Source organism: Ranitomeya imitator, chromosome 1 (genome assembly GCF_032444005.1).
Source record: "Ranitomeya imitator isolate aRanImi1 chromosome 1, aRanImi1.pri, whole genome shotgun sequence".
Classification (NCBI taxonomy): domain Eukaryota; kingdom Metazoa; phylum Chordata; class Amphibia; order Anura; family Dendrobatidae; genus Ranitomeya; species Ranitomeya imitator.
Window position 1 is genome coordinate 881381780 of NC_091282.1, and position 27830 is coordinate 881409609.

The following is a 27830-nucleotide window of genomic DNA, read 5'->3' on the forward strand; positions in this document are numbered from 1 at the left end:
CCTACCCTAAGGATAGGTCATCAATGGTTAACACAATCCCTTTTAAGTAATACATTGACTCTTCAGAGTCAGTGTGCAGTCTGTAAAATGGATTGACCTGTCAAGTTCTCAAGACAATCAGCAATTTTTTTTCCAAAATGTGGTAAACTAATGCAGATTCCAAAAGACGATTGGCCAAAAAGAGAAGTTAGAAACACCGAGCCAAGCTTTTTACTAAACCAGATGTTTTATTAATAGCTATGACTTTTATTACTTACGTTATAACTGTCATTTTTGCAACAAGAATGTTATAGCTGGATCAGTTATTTTATACATACACGTTGTGTTCTATTCTTTTTCTTAACAAACCACATTCTAGAGGCATGTGCAATTCTTTCTGAGCTTGTTTGTCTTCGCACCTCTTCCGTGGCACTTTTCTCCATAGTACGGAATATTCAGTCACTGTCAGAACTTGAGTATGATGTGCAAATATCATCTGACGGACATAGTGGAAAAACGTTACAAAACGTAAATGTTCTGATAGCACATAAGATCATTGGAGGAGTCATGACCGTGATTGTGTTATGGCCCCGCAAAACAAAAAGGCTATGGGTCACCCGGATATACATGTGTAAATAAAGAAAGAAGAAGCTATACAGTTATTGGTTGTCTTTTTTTTTTTCTTTTGAGATCAGTTCATGTTTGGTACACTCAATAAAAGTACTTCTCGACATATAGTTTTTCTTGCCTTCTGCTATATATAAATGGTTGTTTAATTTCGTTCAACATGGTTTCATCCAAAATCTTGTTTCACAGTAACGTGTTCTGAAATACAAACAGACAGTTTTAATTAAACCGTGACCACATTAAGTAGATATAGCAAAACTATATGTTTTGCAAGAGCTACTCAGTAACACTGGTAGCACTGTAATCCCAGACAAGCTGCCAAAAATAGCCAAACTGCAGCCAGGATTCATGTGCGTCACCCATGACTTGCCTTTAAATCTACCGTTTTAGACTGCAGTCACACTAGCAGTATTCGGTCAGTATTTTACATCAGTATTTGTAAGCCAAAACCAGGAGTGGAACAATCAGAAGAAAAGTATAATAAAAACATATGCACCACTTCTGTATTTATCACCCACTCCTGGTTTTGGCTTGCAAATACTGAGGTAAAATACTGACCAAATACTGAATGTGTGACGGCAGCCTTAAAGTTCTGTCGTAAACTCTGATACACATTGCAATACGAATGGAAATTGGATGAGTTTTCATAGGCTTGTCTGACTTTAATAATATGGGTACCTTGCTGATGTGATGACTGTAGCAGGTAACCACTGCAGCCAATCACTGGGCTAAGGGATCTCATGCTGTGTATCACTACATCGACTTGACCAGTAAACCCAATGATTGTATGGGGCAGTGACATGCTACAGACCTAATATCATCGCTTCTGCAATATCAACAAAAGCCATCCAGGGCTAAGTAAGGATCATTTTGTTATTTTAACAGTAACTTTCTATTATTCCTAAGACTATTAAGATGGAATGCCCCTAAAATCATGGTTTTACCACAGAGAAATTTGCTTCACTATCAAAAAGGGGTTTTCCCATTAGGCTAGGTTCGCACGTGCTGTTAAAAAAAAAAAAAAAACTATCCAATTTACATCTAGAAAAGAATAGATGATTTTCATCTAATTTCATCTGTGTGCAATCTGTTTATATACATCTGCAGTAATTAAAATTTACAAGACCAAATTCAATTTCCTATGTTTAAGAGAATCTGTCAGCAGAATTTCACCCTCCGAGCTATTTAAATGTGCAAGTGCTCTTTGAAAGACTAATCCAGCAATACCATTACATGGCCATTCCGACAGCTCTATTCACTGCCCAGCGCCGCCGCCTCCTGCTTGACCTGCAGCCTCTATGCTGAGTGGCCATAGGCAAAGGAGGTGCCAGTCAAGCAGGAGGAGGTAGTGCTGGACACAGAATAGAGCTGAGTGACAGAGGCTTCAGGTCTACCTACCATAGTCCTTTAGCCTTATTTGCATTTAAACACTGATTTCTCAGTAATGGAGGAATCAATGTACTCGGTTCTTCAAAGTAGCCACCTTTTGCTTTGATGACTGCTTTGCACACTCTTGGCATTCTCTTGATGACCTTCAAGAGGTAGTCCCCGGGAATGGTTTTCACTTCACAGGTGTGCCCTGTCAGGTTTAATAAGTGGGATTTATTGCCTGATAAATGGGGTTGGGACCATCAGTTGTGTTGTGCAGAAGTTTGGTGGATACACAGCTGATAGTCCTACTGAATAGACTGTTAGCTGCTTTTTTCTTGCCATAATACAAATTCTAAGTAAAGAAAAACAAGTGGCCATCATTACATTAAGAAATGAAGGTCAGTCAGTTTGAAAAATTGGGAAAACTTTGAAAGTGTCCCCAAGTGCAGTGGCATAAACCATCAAGCGCTACAAAGAAACTGGCTCACATGAGGACTGCCCCAGGAAAGGGAGACCAAGAGTCACCTCTGCTTCTGAGGATAAGTTTATCCGAGTCACCAGCCTCAGAAATCGCAGGTTAACAGCAGCTCAGATTAGAGACTAGGTCAATGCCACACAGAGTTCTAGCAGCAGACAAATCTCTACAACAACTGTTAAGAGGAGACTTTGTGCAGCAGGCCTTCATGATAAAATAGCTGCCAGGAAACCACTGCTAAGGACCGGCAACAAGCAGAAGAGACTTGTTTGGGCTAAAGAACACAAGGAATGGACATTAGACCAGTGGAAATCTGTGCTTTGGTCTGATGAGTCCAAATTTGAGATCTTTGGTTCCCAATTTTTTGGACTGACTACCTTCATTTCTTAAAGTAATGATGGCCACTCCTTTTTCTTTACTTAGTTGCTTTTTTCTTGCCATAATACAAATTCTAACAGTCTATTCAGTAGAACTATCCACCAGACTTCTGCTCAACACAACTGATGGTCCCAACCCCATTTATAAGGCAAGAAATCCCACTTATTAAACCTGACAGGGAACACCTGTGAAGTGAAAACCATTCCCGGTGACTACCTCTTAAAGCTCATCAAGAGAATGCCACTAGTGTGCAAAGCAGTCATCAAAGCAAAAGGTGGCTACTTTGAAGAACCTAGAATATAAGACATATTTTCATTGTTTCACACTTTTTGTTAAGTATATAATTCCACATGTGTTAATTCATAGTTTCAATTCATTCAGTGTGAATTTACAATTTTCATAGTCATGAAAATACAGAAAAATCTTTAAATGAGGTGTGTCCAAACTTTTGGTCTGTACTGTATATATATATATATATATATATATATATATATATATATATATATATATATATATATATATATAGCTCAAAAAAATAAAGGGAACACTTAATCAACAGAATATAACTCAAAGTAAATCAAACTTCTGTTAAATCAAACTGTCCACTTAGGAAGCAACACTGTTTGACAATCAATTTTACATAGTAAAGACAACAGACGGAAAATGTCATCAAGACACACTCGATAAAGGAGTGGTTCTGCAGGTGGGGACCACAGACCACATCTCTGTACCAATGCTTTCTGGCTGATGTTTTAGTCACTTTTGAATGTTGGTTGTGCTTTTACACTTACCACAAGTGGCTCAGGTAGTGCAGCTCATCCAGGATGGCACATCAATGTGAGCTGTGGCAAGAAAGTTTGCTGTGTTTGTCAGCGTAGTGTCCAGAGGCTGGAGGCACTACCAGGAGACATAGAGGGAGCCATAGGAGGCAACAGCCCAGCAGCAGGACCACTACCTCAGCCTTTGTGTAAGGAGGAACACTGCTAGAGCCCTGCAAAATGACCTCCAGGAGGCCACAAATGTGCACGTGTCTGCACAGATGGGCTTTGTGCTCGCTCACAGCCCAACATCGTGCAGGACGCTTGGCATTTGCCACAGAACACCAGGATTGGCAAATTCGCCACTGGCGCCCTCTTCACAGATGAAAGCAGGTTCACACTGAGCACAGGTGTCAGACGTGACAGAGTCTGGAGACGCCGTGGAAAGCGATCTGCTGCTGCAACATCCTTCAGCATGACCGGTTTGGCAGTGGGTCAGAAATGGTGTGGGGTGGAATTTCTTTGGAGGGCCGCACAGCCCTCCATGTGCTCGCCAGAGGTAGCCTGACTGCCATTAGGTACCGAGATGAGATCCTCAGACCCCTTGTGAGACCATATACTTGTGTGGTTGGCCCTGGGTTTCTCCTAATGCAGGACAATGCCAGACTTCATGTGGCTAGTGTGTGTCAGCAGTTCCTGCAACATGAAGGCATTGAAGTTATGGACTGGCCCGCCCGTTCCTCAGACCTGAATCAGATTGAACACATCTGGGACATCATGTCTCACACCATCCACCAACATCATGTTGCACCGCAGACTGTCCAGGATTGGCGGATGCTTTAGTCCAGGTCTGGGAGGAGATCCCTCAGGAGACCATCCTCTGCCTCATCAGGAGTATGCCCAGGCGTTGTAGGGAGATCATACAGGTATGTGGAGGCCACACACACCACTAAGCATCATTTCCTTTTCTTGAGGCATTTCCACTGAAGTTGGATCAGCCTGTTACTTCATTTTCCACTTTGATTTTGAGCATCAGTCCAACTCCAGACCTCCGTGGGATATTAGATGTGATTTACGTTGATCACTTTTAGGTTTTATTGTTCTCAACACATTCCACTATGTAATGAATAAAGATTTACAACTGGAATATTTCATTCAGTGATATCTAGGACGTGGGATTTTAGTTGATCCCTTTATTTTTTTGAGCAGTGCGTGTGCGCGTGTGTGTGTATATATACATTATATATATATATATGTGTGTACATACATACAAGCTATTTTACGAACAAATGGATAATGTGACTCTTGAAATTCATCACAATTAATGGATACATAGAATATTCGGTGGTACATAAGAAATCAACTCTCTAGTCACCAATGCAATATTCTCAGCAACAAATCTTTGGTGGTAACATTACAAGACTGACAATATATTGTAAAGAACCCTAACGTTTTTTATTTAACCATTTCTGGAAAAAATACCCCAAAATCATCCCGATTCATCAAAGCAATTTTGACAGAATTCTGTCAAAATTTGCTTGAAAAAATGTGCTCTTTTTGACACGTTCTACGGTATATGGGTGGGTCTGGGCCGGACAGGGACTAGGCAGGTATGTGAGGTCACAACTTGTTTAATTAAGGAACTGGAGAAGATTTGTGGCGTGGCACACAGAGGCGCACATCATTCTTCAGACATGCCCCATTAATAAGGAGGGAAGCACCTCTTCATCTATCAGTATCTTCTGACACCCCCCACATCTCGTCATCAAGACCGGAGAGAACATTACTGGCAAGGCCTTAATGTAGATTTTTAAGACATTCTTGGATTGTCTGACTGTAGTTTTCTTCAGCGTGGCCTTACAAGTACATGGCTGTAATTTACTGACAATTCTTCCATTCTAAAGGTCACGTGAGATTTACTGAATAATATCTTATCATAGTATTATTTGACTTTTATGATTATAGTTAGCTAACAACAAAACACTATTCTATCTTCATAGACCAAGGTTAAAATTAAGTAGTTGGCAGCAATGCCAACACAAACAGGAAACAAAATGTGAAAGCCCGTTTTGTTGCACTCTTGGCATGAAATGTCTTGAACACCGCACCCTTTATTGCTACTGCAAATGCTTACAAAACCACTTCTCAGCTAGTTTACCTTGATAGTGGAATGTAATTTATCCGGTATAACCCCCTTTTCACCCGCATGAACATGGGGTTTACATAGTGTTTATTTGGGGGTTTTTTTTTAAGCAAAACGTATACGTTTCCCTGAAGGTTTATATGCATTTTTACTACTTTACAATACAAAAAATACAAGAGGTATTCACCACACTGATATGAGATTGTGCCATAACAGTAAGAAGTGACCAAAAGAAGAAAAATGTATAAAAGAATATCTTTATTACATATGTATGCAGGAAAAAAAAAATTAACCCCTTAATGACCGCCAATACGTCTTTTAACTGACCTGAGATTTAAGAGAGTAGTATCCCCATACAGGTGACAATCCAGTAGCTGTCGGCTGTACACTATAGCTGACAACTTGCTGCATCAGCCACGATCAGAGTTTGCACCGTCCAAATCTGTTTAACCCCTTAGATGCTGCTTTCAATAGTGATTACATCATAATAAATGGTTAACAGAGTGTGGGGGCTTCCTATTTATCCCAATTGGTGCCCTCAGATCATGATTGTGTGGTCCTGATGTTTGCCATGGCAATTCATGACCAAATTCTGGCCTAAGAGTCTGACGGCTGTAGTAACCTGTTCAGAAGTTAGAGGCGTTTAGGTGGTAAAAATACACATTTTCATTCCTGTCATGTCACTTTGCATTAATTCCTGAAAATCAACTGAAGGGTTAAAAAACTGCCTGACAGCAGTTTTCAATATGTCAGGGGGTTCTGTTTTTTAAAATGGTATCACTTTTGGGGGGTTCCAAATATATGGGACCCCTAAAGTCACTTCAAACATGGATAATTCCCTAAAAAAAAAATTTTGTACATTTCCTTGAAAAAATGAAAAATTACTGCTACATTTTTAAACCTCCTAAAATGTTAACAAAATAAAAGAACATTTTACAAATGGTGCTGATGTAAAGCCGACATGTGCGAAATTTTATTTATTATTGTTTTGCTGTGGTATGGCTATCTGGATTAAAGGGATAATCATTCAAAATTTGAAAATTGCTAATTTTTAACATTTTTCTCAAATTTCTGATATTTTTTATAAATAAACACAAAACATATCGACCTAAATTTACCATTATCATAAAGTATAATGTGTCACGAAAAAACAATCTCAAAATCACTGTTATTTGTTGAAGCGCTCCAGAGTTATTACCACATAAATTGACACTGGTCAGATTTAAAAAATTTGGCTCCGTCACAAAGGGGTTAAATATAAAAAGACGAGAAGGAAAATTACCTCCAATCAAGATGGGGAAGAGACAGCAAGATTTCCAAATGCCTGCACTGAAACAGTGGCATTAGGAGGGAAAACTATTGCAAATATCCAAAGTTGGGAGGGCTTATAGCTGTAGGAGCTAAACTTTAAGTAATACTTTTTATACTTTAATACCTAAGTATGGAATATTTTTTTGACCGTGCTTGTCGTATGCAGACTATTGAAAGGAAATGGCAATAAGGTTATATAGGGCTGCTGGGCCTTCACCTGTCCATGCATCCTTCTTTATTTTCTTATATCTACAACTAGATGGCAGCCCGATTCTAAAGAATCGGGAGTCTAGAATCCATATATACTTGAAATTCGGCAGGAGCTTGAAGAGCAACGTCACTGGGCCCGCCTCCACGCAGTAGAAACTTGCTGTGAGGTAAAAATTCAAAAATCACACCAAAATGGCGGGCGGAGTGTGTCACAGTACGGCACGTTTCTGATTGGTCGCTCGCAGCAGGCGGCAAACAATCAGACACTGGACACTGTTGACGTCACTTATCTCCGGACATTAGCTCCGGACATTAGCTCCGGACATTAGATCCGGACAAAGCCACGGAAGTTGGCACAAATTGCAGGAAGTAGTATTCTAGGCAATTAATCTCCGGACATTAGCTCCGGACATTAGCTCCGGACATTAGCTCCGGACATTAGCTCCGGACAAAGCCACGGAAGTTGGCACAAATTGCAGGAAGTAGTATTCTAGGCAATTATATATTAGATATTTTTGAGACGTTTATTTGGATTTAGAGTCTTTAGCTCCTACAGCTATAAGCCCTCCCAACTTTGGATACTTGCAATCCTTTTCCCTCCTAATACCACTGTTTCAGTGCAGGCATTTGGAAATCTTGCTATCTCTTCCCCATCTTGTTTGGAGGTAATTTTCCTTCCCCTGTCATTTTATATATATACTAGATGGCAGCCCGATTCTAAAGAATCGGGAGTCTAGAATCCATATATACTTTATTTATTCAAATGTAAGAATAATACAATTAATAAATAATAGTAAGAAAGAACAAAAAATGGCTGCACTCACCAGCTCTTGACAATTCTTGTTATTTAAGGTACAGTTACACAGGATCCATGAACATGCTTATGAGGGGAGGGATGAAAGACATCAGACGACAACTTTGCGTGTTGTGGCAAATGCCACAACAACGGTTCTTAAGCGTGGTGGTGGCAAACAGCAGGTTAATAAGAGGCAGTGTCAGGTACTAGGAAAATAGCCAGTTAATAATAGGCAATAGTTCTTTGCAGGAATGCAGATATTAATAAATAGGCAGTTTATATTGCAGAGAAATTGCTGGGCAATAATGGACAATGTCCTTATGTGGCAAATAATAGAGCAATATACCCAATGTGGCAAAGAAGAGGTTAATAAACGGCAGTCTCTCAGTATAACAGTCAGTGAATAATAGGCAGTATATGGAGAAAACACCAAACAAAAGTTCAAAATTGGTGTGAAAATGTCACTGAACCACTTCACAACTAAATATATATAGTTTTGGTAAATGGTATTATCATTTTTTTGACGAAATTCGGCAGGAGCTTGAAGAGCAACGTCACTGGGCCCGCCTCCACGCAGTAGAAACTTGCTGTGAGGTAAAAATTCAAAAATCACACCAAAATGGCGGGCGGAGTGTGTCACAGTACGGCACGTTTCTGATTGGTCGCTCGCAGCAGGCGGCAACCAATCAGACACTGGACACTGTTGACGTCACTTATCTCCGGACATTAGCTCCGGACATTATCTCCGGACATTAGCTCTGGACATTAGCTCCGGACAGGAAGTTGGCACAAATTGCAGGAAGTAGTATTCTAGGCAACTATATATTAGATTTTTTTTAATTTCTTGCATACATATGTAATAAATAAATATATTCTTTCATAACTTCTTTTCTTCTTTTGGTCACTTCTTACTGTTATGGCACAATCTCATATCAGTGTGGTGAATAGCTAGAATATTGAAGTGCATTCAGCCTACTTTATTAAGACTATGGGAATCAAAAAATACAAGAGGGCAGATAGAAGAGAAGGCCAAGAAGGAAAAAAAAGTCTAAAGTAGCTACACAGGGAAATGCTGCTTCCATACCAAAAAATAATGTCTGATGTCCACTTGTCTGTCCTTGTAGAATCCCTGTAGTACAAACATCCTTATCGTGGCTGCCGGGTACACATGAATTGGCCAATTTGTGCACTAATTATTCTCAATTTTTCCTATTTTCTAAAGCAGTAATGCAATTCCTATTTCATATATTTCATGCTTTCATGCTATAGCGCAACACAGTGCTACGTTATTTGTTGGGATTTTCATGTAGTACAAAGAACATGAGCACACTGTCACGATTCCACTATACTGTATTCCCAGCATGACCACATGTATGCGATTAGCAGATGCAAATAATCACAAGTTGGTAATTGCCAGTCACAGGCCTCCTTCACAAGACTGTGTTTCTAGTACGTGTGTCATCTGGTTTTTTTTTTATGGATTCCACTTGTACCTATTATAACCTATGGGGATGCTCACATACCGTGTTTTCACAGGTCCATTTTTTTTTTCCAGCAGCATGGATGACAAGGGCCAATACAAGTCTATGAGTCTGTGAAAAACACATTGAGAACACACATGGCGTTCGCATGCTATCCGTGTGAAGTCTGTTTAAGGTATAGGAGAAGCTATGAAATTTATTTATTTATCCATACTGGGAAAAAACTGATGAACATACTGATGGTAAACACGAATGACACACTGGTAAACACGGACACACGGATGACACACTGATGGTAAATACGGACACAGATGACACACTGATGGTAAACATGGAAACAGGGATGACACACTGATGGTAAACACGGACACGGATGAATGATACATTGATGGTAAACAGACACACGGATGATACACTGATGGTAAACATGGACACGGATGACACACTGATGGTAAACACGGACACACGGATGACTTACTGATAGGTAAATATGGACACATGGATGACACACTGATGGTAAACACTGACATATGGATGACACACTGATGGTGAACACAGACACACGGATGATACACTGATGGTAAACATGGACACGGATGACACACTGATGGTAAACACGGACACTCGGATGAATGATACATTGATGGTAAACACAGACACACGGATGACACACTGATGGTAAACATGGACACGGATGACACACTGATGGGAAACACGGACACGCAGATGACTTACTGATAGGTAAATATGGACACATGGATGACACACTGATGGTAAACACTGACATATGGATGACACACTGATGGTGAACACAGACACACGGATGACACACTGATGGTGAACACAGACATACCGATGACACACTGATGGTAAACACGGACAAACGGATGACACACTGATGGTAAACACGGACACACAGATGACACACTGATGGTAAACACGGACATACGGATGATAAACTGGTGGTAAACACAGTCACACGGATGACACACTGATGGTAAATATGGACACAGATGACACGCTGATGGTAAACATGGACACACGGATGACACACTGATGGTAAACATGGACACACGGATGACACACTGACGGTAAACACTGACATGATGACACACTGATAGTAAACACAGATACGGATGACACATTGATGGTAAACACAGACACACGGAGGATACACTGATGGTAAACATGGACACGGATGGCACACTGATGGGAAACACGGACACGCGAATGACGCACTGATAGGTAAATACGGACACGGATGACACACTGATAGGTAAATACGGACACACGGATTATAAAAACGGCCACATGAACCACACATTGGTGACACCCTGATGGAAAACACTAATGACCCCGTTACCGTTTTCTTACCAACGTGTATTATACAAACGTGTCAGATGCCACATAGTGTAACTGGAGAAGTTTGTCCACAGCCCGGAAAACCCCTTTACAAGTCCCAGATCATAGACTTTACCAATGTAATGGTGAAACATAGAGAAATTTCAAAGAATTATTATGAAGACATTTAGTTTATCTCCAGTTCCATATTAAAAGTAATGTATTGCAGAGACACCTTACTATGAGTTTGTTTGTAGTAAATCTACTAGGGATTTGGTGTAAAATTACATGAATTTTAATCTAGATCACATTCCTTCAGATGGACTTACCAGATGGACGTGCTTCTTGATAGTCTGTGACATTATTTTGGAAATACTGATGATAAAAGTGAAAATTAATGAAAATTAATAATTACTGGTAGTAAACAATACTGTTCTTAGGTTGAACTATTTAACATCTACTATACATACAAGAGAAGAACTGGTGTAAAGTGTTGGATGTTGCAGAAAGGTGATGAATCATGGAAATAGTAGGGAAAAAAGGGAACATAGTAAGTATCTAATTGACATGGTTCCAACATTCTAGGGGGCTCCCATACAGAATAGTTTAGTGTCTACTGAACTAAACGTAAAAGCGTATCTGTTCTCTGACAGAAAACCTGTAAAAGAGCATAATCTTGGTGCTCACATCTGCCACAAGCTAATATGGCTTTTTGATGTATAAACCAGTCTAATATGCCCAAATTATCATGGTCTGCGAGCTGACATCCAGCCATTTTGGGTGTTTATGTTCCTCTTCTTCAGCTTTTTTGGCAGAACTATAGATTCTATAGCTGTCCTGTCCGCAATTCCATTCATGTGTGCATTGCCCCCTGGCATGCTTGTCTAAGCTGAAAGCTTGTCTGTTAAGACATTTTGAAGTTTCACTGACAGGAGAGCAGGAGCACATTGACAAAGATCTGCTTGCATTTTTTTTAGGCAGTCAGGAGATCAAGTTGCCTGAGCATATAGTGACCATTTAAATATTAGTTCTGCAATTTCTGAAAATTGGGCCCACTGCTATAATAATTGCATCAGTTTATATGCTTGTATGGCCAGGATTGGCACTGACCACTATGTTTAGCATTGCGCAAGGAGCACCCAGGTTTTCACCACTTAACTGCTATATGGGGATTTGGCCTTCACTACAGAGGAATCCAGGTCGCTTCTGCAACGTAGCTTCTGACCGGTGGAGTGAGCAGAGAGAAAAACTAAACAAGTTGAAGTCAGAACCATGGAAGAAATAAGTATGACAGAGTTGGATAAAAAAATGTAGTAACGCATAGACAGGTAATAGTGATGAGCGAGTATACTCGTTACTCGGGTTTTCCCAAGCACGCTCGGGTGGTCTCCGAGTATTTGTGACTGCTCGGAGATTTAGTTTTTGTTGACTCAGCTGAATGATTTACAGCTACTAGCCAGCTTGAGTACATGTGGGGGTTGCCTGGTTGCTAGGGAATCACCACATGTAATCAAGCTGTCTAATAGCCGCAAATCATGCAGCTGCGGCAAGGAAAGCTAAATCTCCGAGCAGTCACAAATAATCAGATACCACCTGAGCAATGAGTATACTCGCTCATCACTAGTGATAGCGAAGGCGCTCAGACATAATATGGTAGCAAAGAGTAATCATGCAGTGCAAGGGCAAACTAGATAGCATATCTAAGGGTTAATCATGAGAATGCTCAGAAAGAAACCAGGTTTAAATACAATATAGTGATTCAAAGAGCACAGACGCACTTCCTCCACATATAATAGTTGGTACTGTTACATAGGTTTAGGGAATGCGTCCTGATTAACCACTGAACAAGCCTTGTTATTGGTGCAGTCACTCCTGATTGGCCAGTAGTGCTGACAGTAATACTGGTTAGCTAACTAAGGTTATTACACATGCACCACACAATGATTAGGACCGGCAGAGATTAAATGTGCACTGGGTCATAGGCAAGTGACAAAATAACTGAATTTGTAATCTAAACATCTTCCTGTTAAGAAACAGTGTACAATGGACACTTAGTGTAATCCAATATCAAGAGGACTGAGTGGCATTTCAACCTAAATTACCCTAACTAATTAGCTGTTAAGCTGGAGCAGGGTCGGACTGGCCCACCAGAAAACCGGAGGATTTTCCAGTGGGCCCAGGCACTAATGCAGCGCCCCAGGGTCCTGGTCGTTGCAGTAATAACATTCTCCTCTAAGGGGAAGTGATGTTATGTTTGAATGCAATAAAGGAAATCTTTTTACCAGGTATCACAAACATGCAACACATTTCACACTCCAGTCCACCAGGGGGAGCTATGCTCCTATTTATTAGGGCACTCTTCACAATTAGGTAAAACTGGTGGTCTCGATAGGAAGTTAGTCAGAAGTTGATTGGGCTTCGCTCAGTGAGTTCTTGTCAGGCAGACAGAGGGGAAGGAAGAACATCGAGCAGTGCTGACAGAGTGGTCCCTGACAGGGGTGGGATCCTGTCAGAGGCCTAAACAGAAGGCCACGGAGATGTGCCTGCCCCACGTGCGGCAGCATCCTAAGAAAGAGACACGAAGAGAGAACTGTATTGTAGAGGGTGAGAAACAAAGTCTTAGCAAAAGGAGAGGAAACCAGAAGGATTTCTGCCCTATACAAGCTGCCTTCTTCTGAAGCGCAGGATCCGGTAGCTGGAACACCGAGGGAGCAACAGTCTCTATGCCTTGCTCCAGAGACCGGCAGGACAGCTAATTCCACGTTACCTGCCCGCACCTATACCCAGGAGGCACGGTGGAAACTTGTGGGTGCTGGGGTGTGCTAGAGTCCCTGTAAACAGCCTCAGGCCACCAGTCATACAGGTTTGTCCAGAGACACAACATCTAGAACATCTACAACAGTTGTGAGGACCTTATGAGACGCTTAGCAGTAAGGTACTACAACACCCAGGCGCTGATTTCCACCTGAATAAGGGGACTCTGGATTTGCCTCCAAACCGGCCGGACTCTGCCTGCCCTGTGATCTGGTGCTCTGGACTGTGGATGCTGAAACCTTCAGTAAAAAGGTAAAGAGACTGCAACCTTGTGTCCTCATTCTTCACTGCGTCTTACACCAGCCACCATCTACCATCTACACTCTGGGAAGCCCTGGGGACACACTTCACCTGTGGGAAGGTATACCATCTAGCTGCCATAACATCACCCCAGCAGACCCCTAAGCAGCGTCGGTCACCCTGACTGAATACCACAGGTGGCGTCACGAACATTTCCCCTTTAAAGACCTTTCCCTTTTTATTAATGGACCTCCCGAGGGCCACGGACCGGGTCAGCCACCGTGAAATCCCCCTTGAGAACTGAAGGGCCCGGTACCGAGTACCCCACTGCCCTACGGGGGCGATCCACTAAAACCTGCTGGCATATGAGGCCTGCAGCTGCCTAGGTCCCCTGCTGCTCCAGGGGCTCTCACCCAGTGGTGTCTCGCTAATAGCACCACACCATACAGCTGCTATGAGGCCCGTGAGTCAGAGGGGCCTGCCCGGTACAAGCAGAGCAGAAGCAGGTGACAAGAGGCAGAAGCCAGCTTCTCCGGCTAAAGCCTGTCACTGCTACTAAAGAGAATTGAATATTCACTCTTCTCCAAGCCCCCAGAGGAGTGGAGAGGAGTGAATATTCATTTCTAACACTGCCCGCTATCAGGGCAGGCAGATCAGGGCCCCAGTCCACGCAGCCACTATGGGGCCTATAAATCAGGGGGGCCTGGCACCAATGCTGCCCACTCAGTGCTGGGCATACTGTCTCAGACATGATTTTTGCTGGGGTGTCTTTAATTTAAGGTTTATTTAACATCCAGCGATATATCACTGGGGCCTAGAACCCAGCTTGAAAGGATGTGTTTGCACCGTTGTGATTACAAAGACATTATTATCACTTTACAGTATATCAATTGATGGTGATATTTTGCCTTGGCATATTCACATCGTTTGCTTGTTGTACCATGATCATTTCTGGTTGATCAAAAAATCTGGGTTTTTATGACTGTATATTTGATTTTTTTAAGATGTATGCCAAGCAGTTTCCACAAGGGACAATATATCACATTTGCCCCGTATCCCGTCTCACTAGTAGTGCCGTGTCTGGATATTTCAAGGCGGAAAAGACTGAATGTTGAGTGAGGGAAAGTCCACGTTGAGCGGGGGCGCCAATTGCCTATTACATAGGGCGCCAACCTCCGCAGCAAGGAAGGGACTTGTCTAGGGATTTTTGAGGGTGAGCAATAGTCAATTACCACAATTGCCCTATTAACCCCTTGAGATCATCAGATCATTTAGAGTTGTGTTTTCATTGTACTTGGCAGTGCATTTTGTTGGTGTCTGACACTGTCAATTTTCTCGGTAATTGGCCCTCTTTAGTCCCTTATTTTGTTGGACTGCCCCTTTAACTGGTTTGTAGATCTCCTAGTTGATCTTAGCTGGCTTATTGTAGTGATTTGTTTTGAGATTGGGTTCAACACTACAGGTTAAGGGACTTCTAGGGCTATCAGGGTGAGCCACCGAGGAGCGGGGGCGCCATATTGCGTTCAAGAGGGTGCCAACCTCTACTGGTAGGTATGGATAAATAGGGGTGACTAGGGTCAAATATACACTCCTACACCTCATCCCAAGTCACTGCCTCGTTGGTCACAAGTAGGTTAACATGTGAGTGGCCTGGTGGCATTTTTATACATTTTATTGTTTGTTTTTTATTTGTTTTTTGATTGTAGTCATTAATAAAGTTCTAACATTTTAATGGTATTAGTTTTTTTTGTGGGCACTTGTCTAGACTAAACCTGTCAACCAAAAAATATTTTTTTTTTTTATTTTGCTTTTATTACAGGAGATCGAGGGTTCATGTGGAATTAGGCGAGGTCGTAAGTATGGTTTAATTGAGATTATTAAAGGAGTCTGTGTCACTTTTTTAATTAAAGGATTAGGATTAAAGTATTAGTATTATAGACACCTCTCCATTACTAAGCTGTGGGCTTGATGTCACCTGACAATACAAAGGTGACATCAACCCCACAAATATGAACCCCATAGCCACTACTACAGGGCAAGTGGGAAGAGCCGAGCAAAGTGCAAGAATTGATGCATCTAATAGATGTGCCTTTTCTGGGCAGCTGCAGGCTGATATTTTTAGGCTGGGGGCCAATATCCATGGCTCCTTACCAGCTTGAGAATACCAGCCCCCAGCTGTGAGCTTTAGCAAGGCTGGTTGTCAAAAATGGAGGGGACCTCATGCCGTTTAAATAAAAATAAGGCATGGGGACCCCTCTATTCTTGATAACCAACCTTGCTGAAGCTGACAGCTGAGGATTGCAGCCCCGAGCTGTAAGTTTTGTCTGGCTGGTTATAGAAAATATGGGGGAACCCATGCTTGGTTTTTCATTCATTTAGTTATATGGCAGGCAGCATCTGCTCCTGCTGTCACTGTTATTAGCGGCAGCAGGTGTAGTTTGATGGGAGTAATAGTACAAAAAGCCCCCATCTGCTATTGTTGACTTGAATATAACTTTCATAATTCTCCTCTGCTTGCGCCGATCACTGGCAGAGCAGAGGAGAATGATGAGAGCCATCTTCAGCACCTGGCACCAGGCAACAACACTTATTGTAGCACTTCTTCCCTGTCGTTGATGTGTTTCACACTCCGTGTGCATGCGTGTGGGACATTTTGTCGCCTGTGCTGAGGGTAATAAACAGACATGTCTACGTGTGGGGCAGACGGACACATGGTCCGTGGAAACACACTGACATGTGCACAGACCCATTCATTTGAACTATCTTAAATGTCTGGTGCGAAATGGACGGGGAACTCCTAAAGCGAGTTTGGCTGGCCAGTCAGGAAGCTGCAGTAGCGAAGCCAAGGATTTGACCCTGCAACATTCCTGGAGGAGTGAGGGACAGCACAGGAAAAGGAAAGGCTATACTTTGTGAAGAATCTTGTGCTATCTCAACTGGACAAGCTGTGTAAAGAACCGAGTAAAGTTGGTTTGTTGGAACCAAATGCGGACTCTGCCTGTCATTATGTGGTGCTTAAAGGAAGGAAGCCCCAGCAGACCGAGATGAACCCTAATGTACAAGTAAGTGGAGGGCCAGGGTGTGCCAGTACTGCCACCCTCAGCCATGACTAGCCCCTTGGCCCCTGTTTCACTTGGCATAGTACTGCAGGATCCAGTAACCTTGCAATGTGGAGAAGCCATTAAATGTGACAGATGCCCTGAATGTGAGAGATGCCCGGACTGTGACAGATACTCTGAATGTGACAAAGATGGCGGAAAATGGTGCGGAGATCGAGCACAGCTTCAACCCCATCCTTCGTGTGCATCCTGACCTGAAAATGGTGCAAAATTCCATCTGGCAGAGACAGTGGACCAGGCCTGAGATGCATCCCTCGGTGAGCAGTGCCTGCCCATGGTGGGTGCAATGGAAGAAAAGAAAGCCTCACTCCTTGCAGCAGATTCCTGAAGAAAGGGAGGAGTCTGATGCTGAATGGATGGAGCCGCTGGAAGCGGCTCCACCTTGGAACGGGTGGGCCCGGGGGAAAACCCTGTGTGCAGCTGCGCGGCGCCATTACGAGACATGGCACCGGCAGCAATGGACCACTCCTACACACGTTGCTGAGGTGGCATAGGTTGCATTGAGTGGAGGTGGCAACAGACGGAGGAGAAGACCCAGCCTGGAAGACTGAGTGGAGTGGCCATTGAATATTGGCCCAACGGGTTCCCCGTACCTGCGGAGGAGCGGCGCGTCATCGCGAGCTGGAAGAGGCCGGTGAACCAGAAGCAGAACCTGCCCCGGAGGAGCCGGAATTAGAGGAGTCTGAGCCAGAGGGTGCAGCTGCCATGGCGGAAGGATGACAGTCGCGGCGCAATCGCAGCCGGGATTCTGGAGCAGATCGTGGTGAGTGAGCTTCGGCCAGAACCCAGGTCCATGCTTGGCGGACCCCGTCCTTCGGTCTGTCACGTTATCACCAGGCAGAGGGTCCCTTCCCGGCCCCCGGGCAGGCCGCATGGATCGATGGGGTGATTGAAAAGAAAAAGCAGCGGGAGAAGGAGATCTGGGCTGAGCTCCACCAACCGGGAGGGACAGCATACCAGCGGGCAGCTGGTCTGCACAGACTCCTCTCAAAGGTATGGCTTCATCCGTGAGGTTGACATTGATGCTAAAGTATACATCAATGCCAGTTCGGTTAAATTTGGAAGGCCCATGAGTGAAGGAGGACACTTGTTGCTGAAAAGCGGATGACAGTTAAAGGAGTAGTAGTGCTCGTTGCACTAGAATGAAAAAAAAAGGGACTGTTCTGCATCCCTGTGGGCAAAGGAGCCCTGTAGCACCGAAGTTGGGTGCAGTGTTGCCAGTACGGGCCATGGTTTAAAGTTGAACCTTGTTTTTCTTCCCCTCCCCATGTTTTGTTGTGCACCTTGCGCTTCCCCTGCTGGATTGCAGGACTTTAACCCTGCAGGGTTATGAGCCCTTAGACTGTAAATGGACTGCGTATGACTACAGTACAGGACTGTATATTTAAAAGTTGATATGTGTAACCTGCATTTCATTTCTAGGAAAACGCAGTACACATGTGTTTAGAGGGCCATACTCCGTGAAAAGGAGGGAGGGAGAGGAGCCCCTAGAGACTGATAACATGTTATCAATAATTTAATAAGGGCTGTAGTTGGAACTGTGTATGTGTTGGGTCCTGAAACTAAAAGGGACAGGAGTCATTTGAACTTGTGGTGCTAGCTGGAGGACTGTAACCAGGCACCTGTTCTAGGCCCTTGAATAATAAACGGACTCTTACTTTGGCCCCAAAGACTTTCTTCGGATGTAGAAAAAAAAAATTATATAAGTACGAAACGTGTGTTTTACATTAATGGCGTTCTACTGACACTGTATGGTCGGGACGACCATATTTAAAGGAAAGAGGTATGTAAGGTGGTACAGAGACTGGTTCATGCCCCATATTCCTAACATACCTCCCTGAAGGACTGGTATATTTCTTGTGGTAATGTTATGTTGTGTAATGTCCTGTATATATGCATATTACCTTATATGTCTTACAATGCTGCTATAATGTTTAATGTAATATACATATATTCCACGTATTGTATAAATGTTGGGAAAGTGTAGTATTTAGATTAGCCCACTAGAGAGGGGCATAATAGGATAAGATAGACCAATAGGAGATAGTTAATTAGGAGGGGCCAACTGGGTGTAAGCTTGGGGAACTTCCTGGAGTTAAGCAGAGAAGGCTGGGAGCCAGGACATGGCAGTTGTGCCCCACAACATTCAAGCTGGGAGCTCAGCCATCCAGGGCCTATGGGCTGATAGTCACACAGTGTTGGAGGAATACAGGGCAACATCAAGATCAAAGCAGCTAATTTCATGGGAACTACAGTATCTTAAATGTCCAGGGCGAAACGGACAGGGAATTCCTGAAGCTAGTTAAGCTGGCCAGTCAGGAAGCTGCGGTACGAAGACAACGGTATGATCCTGCAATATTCCTGGAGGAGTGAGGGACAGCACAGGAAAAGGAAAGGTTATACTTAGTGAAGAATCTTGTATTATCTCTGTGACTAAACTGGACAAGCTGTGTAAAGAACTGAGTAAAGTTGGTTTGTTGGAATTGAATGCGGACTCTGCCTGTCATTATGTGGTGCTTAAAGGATTGAAGCCCCAGCAGACCGAGGTGGACCCTAATGTACAAGTAAATGGACCACCACGTACACTACAGAAGGGACAATATGTTTAAGAAGCGGAGGGCCAGAGTGTGTCAGTACTGCCACCCTCAGCCACGACTACTCCCCTGGCGTCCGTTTCACACGCAACCAACACTAAAAATGCTGTTTATCTTTAGCTATTTCCAACATAAAGAAGAAAAGATGGTCAAATGGAGTCCAAAGTTTGCCTAATTAAAGTAAGTGCCTCCATCTGAGGAACTTAACAATTGGCAGTAAAATGGAATGTAAATTTGATTGCAGTTATAATTGGGAAAAAAAAGAAGCTCTGATGCCAAAAAGAGAAAAATGTCAAAGGGAATGTGTCTGGTCCCCCAAACCTCTCAAATAGCCACCATTACAGTATATAGCACTTTCTCCAATTCATACCATGTCCATGTTTATGCCAGTTGCTTGGCAAATGCTAATGATCTAGCTGCGATCATGTCCCCATGGGCATGATTGATTACCTTATTGCTGGCTCTTCAGGTAGGAAAGCCATCAACAATCTTTGAGAGAAGGAACAGGCAAATGGGGACTCATCACCCCTATTATAGTGACATTTTGGGGATGTTCTTTGTGGGGACACGCCTTATATATGTTTCTACTTTTCAAGCTGCATGTTAAAAACAGAAATAATCACCATTAACGTAGGCATTTTCACTTCCACGTTGCACAGATATAGGTCTTTCTTTTGAAAGCTGATTAATTAACAGTTGTATTTTGGACTGAGATTTCCTCCTCGTGTCATCATTTGTCTCTTTTACACTGTAATCTGAAACAAAATTACAAAACCAGATTTGAATTATTTATTTTGTGTGGCTTTTGGACAAGCCACAAATAGTTTGCTCAAATGTCTGTGACATCTAGCAAATAGCAGAGAAACTCTGTTCTCCCTAAGATTTAATGACCGGGGCAGTTTCGGTTTGCGGGATATTGCTGTAATTCATCACAAATTTAAGTTAAAAGGTGGAAAAATTGCCCTGTGAGCAGGTAAAGTAGAAAGTGATAACAAGGGTAATTCCACAATTAACAGATTTGTTTTACACATTTCTGACAATCTGATTGGGAGCAGTTCACATAAATTTCTGCCCCAAATGTGCCATCATCCAAGGGCTTTCTCGCCGGCTTTCATTTTGCCAAGCAAGCAGGGAATTAAAATATCACCTTCGGTGACATATTAGGCTGGATATTTTATGATTAAACCATTGTTTTAATTTTTATTTCATAAATCAATAATACGCATGAAAATAAGGAACTTTGTAACATATCTTATCTGCAAAATCTGCTTCTTTCTATTCCTAGATTTATTTTTCATTCTGAAAATTCTCATTTGATGGTTAAAATCTGTCTTTAGTGAATACGGATTAAAGTATAACTAAGATAGGAGATGACTGTTATAGATTCTATGTAGGAGGGAAGAGTTAGAGGCAGAGCTCCTCCCTCCCCACTACATAGACTGCCATCTCCTATCTCAGTAAATTAATAGTCTATATTCAATAAAGACAAATTTAACCTATGTGGTATGGTGACTGGCCATGTGGTTAATGGGCGCTATGTATCACAGAGGTGGGTGGCCCTGTGATGGAAGCCTGGGCTTGTTTTGCTCAGCAGATCTACTGTTGAGGGTTACTGCTCATTCGGAAGGCTTCCAGGTGACTTGGAGAGATGGTTGGGTCCAGTCAACTACATACCTTACCCAAGGAGGTGTGTCTGAACACCCAAGATGGTGCCTGTGTGTTTATGCACGGGCGGCAGTGCTGGCTAGTGTGAGCCATAGTGAGGGGAGGAGGCCTGTGATATACCTCCGAAGAGGATGCCTCTGAGGATAAGAGGTATCTGGGAACCTGTGCGGTCATCACGGCCACTAAACCATATTAGGCATACCAGGGCTCAGCGAGGACCGTGGGTACTGTAGAGCCGGTCGGTGCACGGGGTGCTGCATGCTACCAAGTACCTGAGAGGTTTACACTGTGTAAATAAACTGAACAGACTCTTTAACCCTGAGTGTCCCAGCTTATGCCTCAACGACCAGCAAAGTGAGTACTCCCAGTCCACAGATAGTGGAGAATCGTCACACCATGAATTGAGAATTTTCTGAATCAAAAATAGATCTAAGAATAGAAAGATGCAGATTTCTTTGATAAGATGTATTGCAATGTTTCTTATTTGCATGTGCGCTACTGATTTATAAAATAAAAATGAAAATAGCTGTTTCACTTAAAGCCAGCCACACTGCCCCGCTCATTAAATATTTAAGGTTAGAGTTTTTCTTTGAAGATGATTCATGCATGAAGGAGTAGCTCTCTTAGTTCATTTTATCTTGAATTGTTTAAAAATTTAAACTTAGGGTTGGTTCACATGTAGTATTTTTTTATATTTTTCAGTTTTATTTTGTGTAGAAAAAAATGCAGTATTTTACAGTAGCAACAGAATTAATGAGACTTCAAAAATCTCATTCATACTTTTTTTTTCTTGTGGTTTTTGGACCCGTGGTTCATTTAAAAAAACATTTTTCCCTATTCAGACCAAAATGGCTTAGTACAAAAATATATAATAAAAAAATGAATAAAAATACACATAAAAACACACCAAAACAAGAGCAATTCATGCTTAAAGGGACACTGTCACCTGAATTCGGAGGGAACAATCTTCAGCCATGGAGGCGGGGTTTTGGGGTTTTTTATTCACCCTTTCCTTACCCGCTGGCTGCATGCTGGCTGCAATATTGGATTGAAGTTCATTCTCTGTCCTCCGTAGTACATGCCTGCACAAGGTGCAATCTTGCCTTGCGCAGGCGTGTACTATGAAGGACAGAGAATGAACTTCAATCCAATATTGCAGCCAGCATGCAGCCAGCGGGTAAGGAAAGGGTGAATCAAAAACCCAAAAACCCCGCCTCCATGGCTGAAGATTGTTCCCTCCAAATTCAGGTGACAGTGTCCCTTTAAGTTTTCTGGCTATAGCCTGTGATTGTCATGCAAAAAAAACCCAATGCATTTATGACGCTACATGTGAACTTACCCCTTACTCCAATTTTTTTGTTACTACTTTTGACGACCTTTCTTTAATCTGAGACCAGCAGCAAATCATTCAAAACACCGATATTAAATTACCGGTAATTTAACTGGAAAAGGTTTCATTCATTTCCATCTCCATGATGATTCAGGCCTAGTTTACTGCAGGTTTGGTGCAGTTTTTTGCTTCCTTTTATGCAATTCGAAGACAAAATTATAAGACAAAGTCTATGCACGGACTTTTTGTTGTGAGACTTTTGTTGTGAGCTTAGTAAGTCACATAATGTAGGGTCTCCACCCCTACATTATGCTAATCTTACATGATTTGTCACTGCCGGAGCATTGCTTTGTGGTCATAAAGGGATACATAGTGGGCCTTATATTTTAAAAGTCTAAAAAGTAAATAGTTTGGGGGAGAGGGATAGTTTCTGACAGTTTTCCTTTAAGTGAAAAGTGTTCAGATTATGTGGCACAGAATGGAATACATTGACTCGTTTCTGTTAAAATGTTTGTTAAAAATCCAGTGCATTATCTTCTTTTTCATGCAGTTGTTTGCCAGTTCCAGCTACATTTCGATTTATATAAAAATACAAATAGGAAGAGAAGAAAGCTACTTCCTCCCTCCTTTATGTAACTATTGATCTACCATCACAGCACCTTGGCCAACTTGGTAAATGAGACTATGACATAAGTCCTCTCTAAAGCACATCGGACGACAGTTATATAACATGACCCTGGTCATCTAAGGTTTAGTACAGCCTCATAAGGATCCATTTAGATGGCCTGATTTTGACCCACTAACAAGCACAATCAACGATGTACAAGTCGATTGTTGCACGTTTCCTCGCTTATTTACACAGACCATAGAATATTGATGGGAGCTGAATGATTGTTAATACAATTATTCTGTCCCCATACATCATATATAGGCATCGTTTGTTGGATGCCTGACAGCATTCTTATACAAGCCAACAATCAGGACTGATTATTTTTCTGAACACTTATTTGCCAATTATAAGTTCATCCAACTGCACCATAACTCTTCAACGATGGCAGATTGGGAAATGGAAGTATCACGCTGATGGATTTTAACATGCCTGATCCTTTTGTTCTAAGTGCACCTGCATCCTTCCCACTCCATCTTTCAAAAGCCATATCTTCTTTTTCATTTTACCATCAACAATTCCACTATTGTTATTTATTTTTTTGTTTGTTTGTATTTTTTAAGTTTTGAGGCTTTCTTTGTTCAGTAAAAACTACTTGGCAAACATGATTAGCCATTATGGCATTAGCTAACCTATAATTTTTTAAATATATTTTACTGATTTTAAAAATGATAAATGCACAATTACTATCAACTATGTGGGTTAAGGGTCTTAGACTCTGCAATGAGACATTGATCCAGGGAACTAGTCCGATTACCATTTGTGAAGACAGGAAGGAATTGTTCCCCTAATATTCTTCTGGATCCAAGATTAGAGTGTAAGCTGAACTTGATGCACTTGGGTCTTTCAACCTTAAAACTGTGACACAATTGCTTATTTCAGGCAATATATATTATATATATATTATGTATAATTCTTAATTCAACCATTATTTGAAACATATGTCAGAACAAAAACCATCACAAAAATGTGAATAAGGGCCTAATTGCCACATAGAACTGTATAATTAGCCAACAAACCACTCCTATATAAGAGAATGAATACTGAGAAACATACCAGTAACGTACCAGTAACAGGTCCAGTGCCAGCATAGTTTTTATAGGGGCTAAGTCCCCTGCAACACTGTATAGCCTATTTAAAATACATTTTGGGGTTTACTTTAAAGTGCTATCTCAGATTTACAGTGTCTACAAAAAATATATATATATATTCTTGGATTATACTAATAAACTGTTGGATTTGTGTCTAACGTCTAAGAGTGCTAGCTAGATTCCCACCATCTGGTCTTGATAAAAGCTCTATCTGAACAGGTTGAATTGTATTTCCTCAAACCTATTGTTTCATGAAGAGATTCATGGCACCAGATGATGCCGGTAGCCACTCGCCTGTAACGGCTCTATTGAAAGCAAGCACATTCAGCCAAGTATGAATGTTAGGGTTAAGGTGCCATATATATTAGATGGCTGTCAGTCATACGATCCTTAAGTTGATCATTCGGTTGATAGCCATCTTGGCCATCTCTCCCATACACAGAAACAGTCATTTGGATGAGCACTTCTGTGATGATAAAGTTGTTGCCGAAAGCTTAAGTCCTGGAGACAATGAGATCAGCAGTCCGACATTGGACACACCCGATTAATATCTCCACTGACAACCAGTTGGCAACTGTCCTCCATACGCAGAGGAGTTGAACCTGTCAATATCGGTTGGCTCAGACAAGATTAGTCTAATGTGTATGCTGAGCTTTATTAGATATTAGCTGACCTATTTTTTTTACATAGTTTATTCTTAAGCAAAAACAATAGACCTGAATGGAGGCAGCCAGCACAACCGGACAGTCAGCATTCTTTGTCGTAACCTCCCTATTAAGGCATACTGCATGGAGGTAAGCAGAAACTATGCTCAAGATAGGTATGACCCCATCATACCACATTTTTTATTAATCTAAGGATTAGCTGGTTAACTGTATTCAGTTTTCAACGTACCCAGAATACCAGTAAGATGGGATAGCCAAGAGAAGAAGGAGCAGCCATTCCAGTAACCTGAACAGTTCATATCTTCAATCTAATAATTTTAAGCTTCAGGACTTGAAACATTGATAGAACATTTTAAAGATAACCTGAATCACTTTTGAATTCTTAATGTGTTGCTTCTACTTATTTTTTTGGTACCTGAATACATCATCAAGTTTGGTCTACCAAAGCATACAGAGATTTTTCAGTTTTGACTGTGCAGCTCCATTTCTACAGTCCTCAAGTCAGATTTGATAACAGGCAAACTTTTGGAATTGTTGGATTACTCCATTGAACTTTCATGTGTTCCAGTTCAATTGTACCAGCTACGACACCACTATATATATATATATATATATATATATATATATATATACATACAGTGGGTAGAGAAAGTATTCAGACCCCTTTAAATTTTTTACTCTTTGTTTAATTGCAGCCATTTAGTAAATTCAAAAAAGTTAATTATTTTTCTCATTAATGTACACTCTGCACCCCATTCTTGTCTGAAAATAACAGAAATGTAGTAATTTTTGCAAATTTATTTAAAAAGAAACACTGAAATATCACATGGTCATAAGTATTCAGACCCTTTGCTCAGTATTGAGTAGAAACACCTTTTGAGCTACTACAGCCATGAGTCTTCTTGGGAATGATGCAACAAGTTTTTCACACCTGGATTTGGGGATCCTCTGCCGTCTTCCTTGCAGATCCTCTCCAGTTCCGTCAGGTTGGATGGTGAACGTTGGTGGACAGCCATTTTCAGGTCTCTCTAGAGATGCTCAATTGGGTTTAGGTCAGGGCTCTGGCTGGGCCAGTCAAGAATGGTTACAGAGTTGTTCTGAAGCCACTCCTTTGTTATTTTAGCTCTGTGCTTAAGGTCACTGTCTTGTTGGAAGGTGAACCTTTGGCCAAGTCTGAGGTCCAGAGCACTCTGGAAGAGGTTTTCATCCAGGATATCTCTGTACTTGGCCGCATTCATGTTTCCTTCAATGACAACCATTCATCCTGTCCCTGCAGTTGAAAAACAGCCCCATAGCATGATGCTGCCACCACCATGTTTCACTGTTGGGATTGTATTGGGCAGGTGATGAGCAGTACCTGTTTTTCTCTACACATACCGCTTAGGATTATCACCAAAAAGGTCTATCTTCATCTCATCAGACCAGAGAATCTTATTTCTCATAGTCTGGGAGTCCTTCATGTGTTTTTTGCAAACTCTATGCAGGCTTTCATATGTCTTGCACTGAGGAGAGGTGTCCGTTGGGCAACTCTGCCATAAAGGCCCGACTGGTGGAGGGCTGCTTTGATAGTTGACTTTGTGGAACTTTCTCCCATCTCCCTACTGCATCTCTGGAGGTCAGTCACAGAGATCTTGAGGTTCTTCTTTACCTCTCTCACCAAGGCTCTTCTCCCACGATTGCTCGGTTTGGCTAGACGGCCAGGTCTAGGAAGACTTCTGGTGGTCCCAAGCTTCTTCCACTTAAGGATTATGGAGGCCACTTTGCTCTTAGGAACCTTGAGTACTGCAAACATTCTGTTGTAACCTTGGCCAGATCTGTGCCTTGCCACAATTCTGTCTCTGAGCTTCTTGGCCAGTTCCTTTGACCTCATGATTCTCATTTGGTCTCACATGCACTGTGAGCTGTCATGTCTTATACAGACAGGTGTGTGCCTTTCCAAATCAAGTCCTATCAGTTTAATTAAACACAGCTGGACTCCAATGTAGGAGTAAAACCATCTCAAGGAGGATCACAAGGAAATGGACAGCATGTGACTTAAATATGAGTGTCTGAGCAAAGGGTCTGAATACTTATGACCATGTGATAATTCAGTTTTTATTTTTTATTAAATTTGCAAAACTTTCTACATTTCTGTTTTTTTTCAGTCAAGATGACGTGCAGAGTGTACATTAATGAGAAAGAAAAATAACTTTTTTGAATTTACCAAATGGCTGCAATGAAACAAAGAGTGAAAAATGTAAAGGGGTCTGAATACTTTCTGTAACCACTGTGTGTATATATATATATATATATATATATATATATATATATATATATATATACAGTGGGGCAAAAAAGTATTTAGTCAGTCAGCAATAGTGCAAGTTCCACCACTTAAAAAGATGAGAGGCGTCTGTAATTTACATCATAGGTAGACCTCAACTATGGGAGACAAACTGAGAAAAAAAAATCCAGAAAATCACATTGTCTGTTTTTTTATCATTTTATTTACATATTATGGTGGAAAATAAGTATTTGGTCAGAAACAAAATTTCATCTCAATACTTTGTAATATATCCTTTGTTGGCAATGACAGAGGTCAAACGTTTTCTGTAAGTCTTCACAAGGTTGCCACACACTGTTGTTGGTATGTTGGCCCATTCCTCCATGCAGATCTCCTCTAGAGCAGTGATGTTTTTGGCTTTTTGCTTGGCAACACGGACTTTCAACTCCCTCCAAAGGTTTTCTATAGGGTTGAGATCTGGAGACTGGCTAGGCCACTCCAGGACCTTCAAA

General features: G+C 41.7%; 1 protein-coding gene across 2 annotated transcripts in view; it reads right to left on the minus strand.

The window, feature by feature from the left end:
- Window positions 1-202: 202 nt before the first annotated feature.
- The window catches only part of STAP1 (signal transducing adaptor family member 1), a 175324-nt gene continuing 147696 nt past the window's right edge, over window positions 203-27830 (minus strand). The window contains exons 9-11 of one of the 2 annotated variants that reach the window (XM_069743117.1): window positions 20261-20392; window positions 11200-11245; window positions 203-804 (exon numbers count right to left, since the gene is read on the minus strand). In XM_069743117.1, coding sequence (XP_069599218.1) covers window positions 11232-11245; window positions 20261-20392 — 146 coding nt within the window. In that variant the 3' untranslated portion in view covers window positions 203-804; window positions 11200-11231. The remainder of the gene's footprint in view (window positions 805-11199; window positions 11246-20260; window positions 20393-27830) is intronic. The other variant, XM_069743119.1, reaches the window with a different exon arrangement.